We start from the raw sequence: 7,500 nt of genomic DNA, 5'->3' as shown, positions 1-7,500 counted from the left end.
CCACGGCCACCGACCTGCAGTGCCAACCACCTGCCACCTGGTAAAACAGGGAGAGGGGGGGCTTATAGAGACAGACAGCATAGCGGAGAGAGGAAAGAGAGAGAGTCCGAGAGAACAGGAAAGAGACCAAGATGGAGGGATGGAAAGGTTTAAATACTTAAAGAAAGACAGTAGTGGAAAGAGAGAGAGAGACCAGGAGGGAGACCAAAATGGAAGAAAACGGGGTTTGGGGTGGACGGGGGAGAGACTAAGAGGGAGGGAGGGGGAGAGGGGGAGGGAGGGAGGGAGGGAGGGAGAGAGAGAGAGAGAGAGAGAGAGAGCGAGAGAGAGAGAGAGAGAGAGAGAGAGAGAGAGAGCGAGAGAGAGAGAGAGAGAGAGAGAGAGCAATCATCTGTATTGAAACACAGAAAGAGAGACAGAGAAAGACAGTAGGAGGGAGAGAGAGAATTATTATGTGGAAGATGAAAGAGAGATGCAGAAAGAGAAGGAAACTGAATATATATTTGAAGAAAGACGTCACATCACGTCTTCTGTTGTGCTCTCGCAGGAACACGGAGGAGAAGAGACTGCTGTGGAAGCTTCCCAACCTCTCACCCACCAACCACAGCAAAGGTCACCTTCTCTCTCTCTCTCTCTCTCTCTCTCTCTCTCTCTCTCTCTCTCTCTCTTTTCTTAACTGATATTTAAATCACTATATGTACAAAAGTTTGTGGACACCTGAAAACAATAATTGTGCATTTTGAGCATCTCATTTCACACAGAGTCCAAATTTATAATGTTATAAACCTCCACTCTTGTGGGAAGATGTTTCACTAGATTTTGTAGAGATTTGTACTAACACAAGCTGGTTAGTAACATCAGGTTCTGATGAAGGTGAGGTCAGGAGGCCTGGGGTGCAGTCAGCATGAACAAATCATTCATGGTCACTCTGGATTAGAGCTCTATAGCAGGAGATCCTCTACTCCAATCCATGGAAAGCAGATCTTCATGAAGCCGGCTTTGTGCACAGGGGTATTGTCATGCTGGAACATGTTTGGGTCTCGTAGTTCAAATGAAGGGAAAATGTCATTCTACTGCATCCAAACAAATCTTATATAATTGTGTGCTTTAGATCTTGTGGTGCATCTCCACTGATATTTTGTGGTGCATCTCCACTGACATTGTGGAATCAAATGAAATATGATCGTTAATTGATTTAAGTCTGTGATTGTTTATTTGTTTTTATTTGTGTGATATGATATAAATGCTACTCAGTTGATTTGTTTTCGTATACAATTCAGTATCATTTGGTTTGTAGCAGCGGCTCCCCGATCTTTTTTCACGTCACGTTTTTTTTTAACGTGCATATTACTGGTACACAGATTGGATTTGCGATTCAGAATTTTTGTCTTACGATGATAAAATCACCAAAATATTGGGACTTTGGAGCAGCAGGCAAACGTAGACAAACTCGTATTTACGGTACGGTACGTTGTGATGCTGCCAGGAGGTACGGCACGTGACAGAATTCATTGGGGATTTTTTTTCTGGTGTTTCAAGTCCAATTTTAGCTCTGTCTCCTTTCTATTGGCGTCGGCAGACACTGAAACAGAGCAGCGGCACGTCTGATCAGCAGTGTAAATTGCTCCGTTTTGCTAAATGATGTTATGTTACAGTATACTATTCATACTGATCACCATTCTTTAAGACTCCTGGGTAGGACGTGTCTCGACATACCATATTCTCAAGTTACAATGGGGTCATGGGAACGCATCTTGTCGGTGATTGTAAATCTAATTATTACATATAAAAGAAAGTTGTCTCGCGTGCTGCAAATTTATATTATATACGTATATAATGTACAATATCCAGTTTAAGTGAATAGCATTTAATACAGCTTTGAATTGTGGGACAGTTTATATAATTCAGTATGATTCAGGTCATAAATAACCATAATAAGTTGAGCTCTGTGTGTGTGTGTGTGTGTGTCAGGCTCGGGCACACTGTGTGCCAGTTGGCAGTGCCTAAAGGAGCCCCGTGGTCCTGCCCCGAGCCTGGCAGTGCAGTTTGTGGGTACAGGAGCGTCTCTGTCAGGCCTGGACATGGAGCTGGTGGGTGGCCGATATCGCATGTCTCTTCTCAAGAAAAGATTCGCTACTGGTAAGTCTCACACACACACACTTTGCACAGCAGGGAGCATACAATCCGCTCATCTGTTATGAAAAAGGTTTAGTTTGTATATCTTATATATGCTCAGCTGGATTCTGATTGGTCGAGACTAGCAGAATAGCACCAGTTGAACAGCTCCAGAAGTACACAGGATGATGTCTTTTGACACGTTGACTTATGAAGGTCGGTGCTCCCTGTGAATGTGCATGCAGCCCTGTGCTGCCATCTGTTGGCGTGACACAAAACTAGTCTCGAAATCTTTTTGGTAGCACCTCGTACGTGTGTTTGAAAGCAGTGGAAATTTCAGTGTAATGTTTATATGCTATAATGATGATGTTTGTGTGTTTCAGGGAAGTACATTGCCGGCTGTTTGTTGTAGGAGAACCTTGTGGTTTTTGTTTTTTTTTCTAATTACCTGCTGGACACGAAGTTTGCACTTTTACCTCTAAAAGCCACGTCCGAGCGCTTTTCTGAGGACTGAACACAGGAACAGATACCAGACCTGGACATTATTCATGATGCACTGCTGTGCAAGGAAGGAATGACACACAGTCAAACAACCACACACACACACTGGGGGGGAAAAAAATAAAATTAAGATAAAAAAAAAAGAGGCGTTCGGCCTCAGGCACTTATCAGTTCTCGATGTTTCATCAGATTTTCTGGATTTTTCGCGATTTTCAAGTGAGATGTGTATAATAACGACGAACGTCAAAATGTCTTGTTTATGTGACTGTAATAATAATGATAATAAGAAGAACTTTAATATTCCCACTCTGGTGGTTGTTTTATTTATTGTATTTTCCCCAACAAAAAAAAAAACGAGACGTAAGCGTTGAGTGGTTTACACCAATTTATTACACTTCCCTTTTTTTTTTTTTTTTTTTTTTTTAATTTTAAACCCAGTACAAAATACAAACTGAAGTAGGATTTCATTACAGACTGCAGTCTGGCTTTAGCCTAGGTAAGCATATTCAAGAACGGTTGTTTGTTTATTTTTTTTTCCCTCAAAATATAGTTGTGAGAATAATCATCTACTCCCATAAAAATACAAAATAATCCATCTAAAACAGCAATACAAAAAAAATTACCTATTACCAAGTTACACAAATGTTCTTTAAAACCGCACTAACAGCCTGAAACGCTCATACCGCAATATTAGAGTGAGATTAAAAAGCCACGCAAATGACGAATCGCGTCTCGGGGCAGGGGGGTTGGTTGGGGGGGGGGATCTTGGTATGAACAATAGAGAAAAGAAAAATAGTACTGCATTTGTAAACACGGAGAGATAGAAAGAAAGACTGCACGAGCGACAAACCCGTGGCCCCTTTCCTAAAAACCTTAAAAAAAAAGTTCAAGGGGGAAAGAAAAAAAACGCGCTTTTATATAAATAGATAAGTTTTCGTACGACGAGAAGGAAAAAAGCACAACGAGAAATCCAGCACCGAGGAGACGTGTGTGTGCATATTTCGGTTTAAGAAACGAACGATAGGTTTTTTTTTTATATATATATATATATATATATATATATATATATATATATAAAATATCTAGCACTCGAGTATTTTCATATCGTACAACAATCTATTTCATCTGCATTATTTATTTATTTTTTTAAATTGAAGCTATTAAAAAAACTATCACGTTAACATCCTACGGTTAGGTGCAAGAGGCAGAGATCAGAAACGAACTGCCGAGCTCAGACTGACGTCCGGTGTCATGTACATGGACACGTCCATCCATCCATCTAATTCCTCAATACTGCCCTTTAAATCCTACGCAGGGGAATTAAAACGCCTTAATTCGAATCTTTTCTACCGCTGACGCGTTCACACTAGCAGGTGACGATTCGCAGATGCAGTTCATCACTTATAGAATTACAAACCGAAATTCCAGAGCAAATCGGCTTTTTTTTTTTTCTTCCTAATTTGCATATAATTGAAAACTTCAATATCGCAGATTGTTCGCTAGTGTGAACGGACAACCGCAAAGCCCACAAGTTTATACGAGTAAAAGGACCAGCTTTCAGACTGTTGAACTTTTGGACATAAAACTACAGCGCAGCATAGAAACAGTTGAGGTATTGAGGGCTCGTCGCATTTTCAGGGGATTTTAATGGCGTTTTTGTTTGCGCGGAACCCGAGCGATCGCAGCAGACACTACAGGGAGGGGTTGTTTGTTTGTTTGTTTTTTACTTTCCAAAGGAGACTATACAGTCGGACAGGCACGAGTGTGTGCTCGAGTGGGTTCTGTTCTCATCTAAGGCACTGAAAGGACACTATGGCACAAATTAAAACACACACACACACACACACACACGGAGGCAAAGATAAAGTAAACATACCTCAAGCACACAAAAAAAAAACAACCTATAAAGCCTCTAGACTGGATGTTATAAAACAAACATCTGCAGGGGGAGGAGGGGGATCCTTTTGTTTTGTCAAATAAACTGGATCCGTTTTAAAAGATTTATTCTCCAATTCCCGCAGGTGTATTTAGTTTTTCTGGTTCACTGAATGTTCTGTTCGGTTTAAACTGTATTTTGTTTTATTATGACGTTTCGTTTTGTCGGGTTTTCCCTCCTTGCATAGGACGGAGAATCGTAAAAAGCTTTTGTAATGATTTAGACCGTATTAGTTCCTCGCAAACGTAAGGAATCCGACCTGCGTAATATCAACTCGCACCAGCAGAATGGTGGACTCGGTGTGCACGTTTGTATAAATATGTGAACAAACACCACACAGACACGCGCACAAACGCACACTGGATTACAATTCAGATCTCCTGCAGAGTGTGGTTAATCTCGATCCTCTCTCTCTTCACGGCCGGCTCGCACGTCCCCCGGGACACGTCTGCGTCGCTGCCCATGTCACTCATGTCGTCTGAGAATGAGTGATCTTTAAAAAGAGGAAAGAGAAGGCGTGTTAGTGTGTGTGTGTGTGTGTGTGTGTGTGTGTGTGTGTGTGTTAAGAGTGTGTTGAAAGATATCGTCAATAAAACGTGTGGTCTTAACCTTTATCCATGAGGGACGGCATCATCGAGCTGAGGTCACTGAACTGTAAAACACACACACACACACACACACACACGTTAGAACATACTTGTAAGAGTAAGGGCCAGAAAGAGTGTTTGTGTGTGTCAGCAAACAGACCTCTCCCATGACAGCGATGGGAGTTTCTCCGGTTGCCTGGGCGACACGGTGCTCCACCAGGTAGAACATGTACTCGTCGTAGAGCAGGCGGATCAGGTGGAAGGAGCCGAAACTCGCCGCGCTGCGCAGGGTCAGGTCTCGAATCACCATGGAGCTGCACAACACACAACAGTGTAACACAACTTTATTTGAGAGAAAAAAATAAATAAAAATCCGCAAAGCATTGTGGGTCAATCCATAATGTAACATTGGGTATCGGCCTTATTAAACCAGGACATAAATAAATGTATAAGTGAGAGAATGATCAATTATCAAAATCCATACCAATTTCCTGTTTGTTGATGGAGGGGCTGAGATGGTCGGCTACAGTTACAAGAGCGGCCTCTAGAGGCAAATCACTGACGCCACGTGCTGTTCGTTTGTACGCGTGAGAGCACACGGTGCACGGACAGCATTATATTATACTTATCATTTATTGATTATATAATTTATTCATTAATATATCTATTTCATTCAGCACATTTTCATGATTCAGTCTTCTTTCGTCTTCTTCCATTAGGGGGCACCACAGCGGATTATCCGTCTCCATACCCCCCTGTCCTCTACATCTGCCTCTTTCAAACCAACTACCTGCATGTCTTCCTTCACCACATCCATAAACCTCCTCCTTGGTCTTCCTCTTTTCCTCCTTCCTGGTGGCTCCATCCTCAGCATTCTCCTACTGATATACCCCATGTCCCTCCTCTGCACATGTCCAAACCATATCAATCACACCTCCCTCACCTTGTCTCCAAAAGTCCTACATGCTTTGTCCCTCTAATAAACTCGTTTCTAATCCTGTCCATCGTCGTCACTCCCAACGAAAACCTCTTCAGCTCTGCTACCTCCAGCTCCACCTCCTGTCTTTTACTCAATGCCACTGTCTCTAAACCCCACAGATACCCTTCTTTAACAATTTTCATCATTCAGTACCGTTTTTAATTTTTGTAATAAAATACCATACTATTTTACATGTTTTTTATGTAGTATCCATATTAAAAACAAAAACGTCGCTTTTTGAAAACACTCTCCCCAAAGTGGATAAATTTGAAAACTGTGTGGACTGTAAAAACGGAGGGTTTCGAAAAACTATGCATTTTTAGTTTCAAAGAGTCGGAAAGTAATTAAGCACAAGGCAGAAATGATGCAGGTCGAATTGTCTTACGATAATACAAATAATTAATAAATGTATTCATGCGTGCGTTAGTTTTTGACCCCTGTGATGTGGAAGTTACACAGATAAAGAAATTGAGGACACAGTGACATCTACCTGTGTATCATTAAAGTTCCCATCACATTTCCTTGGGTGAGGGGAGGGCATTGTTGAAAGATGTGTGTGTGTGTGTGTGTGTGTGTGTGTGTGTGTGTGTGTGTGTGTGTGTACCTGTAGAAGGACCACTTGAGGAGGAACTGGCGTGCGGCGCGGGGGAAGCTGGGACTGCCCTCGTGTGGTTTCAGTACTTGACTCACCACGCTGTCCAGCCACGCAGCCCACTGGTCCAACGAGCTCTGCTGCTGCAGGGTCATCTTAAAATCCTGCTCCAGACGCTGCACCACGCTCTCGTCACACTGACACACCCAAGATGCCTGCTCCTGCACAACACACACACACCAGCACTATTCCCGTTAGGTACAAAGAAAGACAGTCGCGTGTCCCAGCACTAAACTCAAGTGCAGTGAAGGTCCAACCTGCACGTTGGCGAAGTCGACCCGGTTCAGGTCACTGAGCATCTGGTTGATCTGAGATGTGTTCTGAAGCACGGCCCGGGCTGCCTGTGCCAGGTGGTTCAGAGAAGTGTACCTGCGCAGCGTCTGCGCAAACGCGCTCACCACTGCGGCCTGAAATATGAAACATACACACAGGGTGAGGTTTTGATGTGAATGCAGGTGGAACAGATAATGAAATGAAGTTGAGCAGGGGTAGGACCTTGGTGCGAACAATCTCTTGAGGAAAGTTGCTCATCGCTGAAGTCAACCAGCCCTCAAGGCTCTTGGCAAAGTTTCTAATAGCCTGAGTAAGAGTACCTGCACATGTACGAACACACACACGTCAGAATTAATACTCACAAAGATGGACATTTCCTGACATTATTTTGTGTGCAGGATTTAAGAAATTATGTGTGTGATGTTATTGAGGAATGCCCAGTATGTGTAAGGGGGTG

The 7,500-nt window shown here is 42.7% G+C and overlaps 2 protein-coding genes across 9 annotated transcripts in view; one reads left to right on the top strand and one right to left on the bottom strand.

The window, feature by feature from the left end:
• The window catches only part of fcho1 (FCH and mu domain containing endocytic adaptor 1), a 36,584-nt gene extending 33,662 nt beyond the window's left edge, over window positions 1-2,922 (top strand). For all 4 annotated transcript variants that reach the window (XM_083554864.1, XM_083554862.1, XM_083554865.1 and 1 more), the window contains exons 24-27: window positions 1-40; window positions 548-612; window positions 1,972-2,139; window positions 2,499-2,922. The exon at window positions 1-40 is cut by the window's left edge and continues 157 nt beyond it. In XM_083554864.1, the coding sequence (XP_083410990.1) occupies window positions 1-40; window positions 548-612; window positions 1,972-2,139; window positions 2,499-2,527 (302 nt within the window). In that variant the 3' untranslated portion in view covers window positions 2,528-2,922. The remainder of the gene's footprint in view (window positions 41-547; window positions 613-1,971; window positions 2,140-2,498) is intronic.
• A 758-nt stretch (window positions 2,923-3,680) lies between these two features.
• rfx2 (regulatory factor X, 2 (influences HLA class II expression)) overlaps window positions 3,681-7,500 on the bottom strand; it is a 45,396-nt gene continuing 41,576 nt past the window's right edge. For all 5 annotated transcript variants that reach the window (XM_083554914.1, XM_083554913.1, XM_083554916.1 and 2 more), the window contains 6 exons: window positions 7,266-7,363; window positions 7,028-7,177; window positions 6,723-6,931; window positions 5,300-5,453; window positions 5,162-5,204; window positions 3,681-5,045 (listed from right to left, as the gene is read on the bottom strand). In XM_083554914.1, the coding sequence (XP_083411040.1) occupies window positions 4,924-5,045; window positions 5,162-5,204; window positions 5,300-5,453; window positions 6,723-6,931; window positions 7,028-7,177; window positions 7,266-7,363 (776 nt within the window). In that variant the 3' untranslated portion in view covers window positions 3,681-4,923. The remainder of the gene's footprint in view (window positions 5,046-5,161; window positions 5,205-5,299; window positions 5,454-6,722; window positions 6,932-7,027; window positions 7,178-7,265; window positions 7,364-7,500) is intronic.

This window comes from Silurus aristotelis (assembly GCF_946808225.1).
Source record: "Silurus aristotelis genome assembly, chromosome: 11".
NCBI lineage: Eukaryota > Metazoa > Chordata > Actinopteri > Siluriformes > Siluridae > Silurus > Silurus aristotelis.
This window is presented reverse-complemented; position numbering and strand designations above follow the sequence as displayed.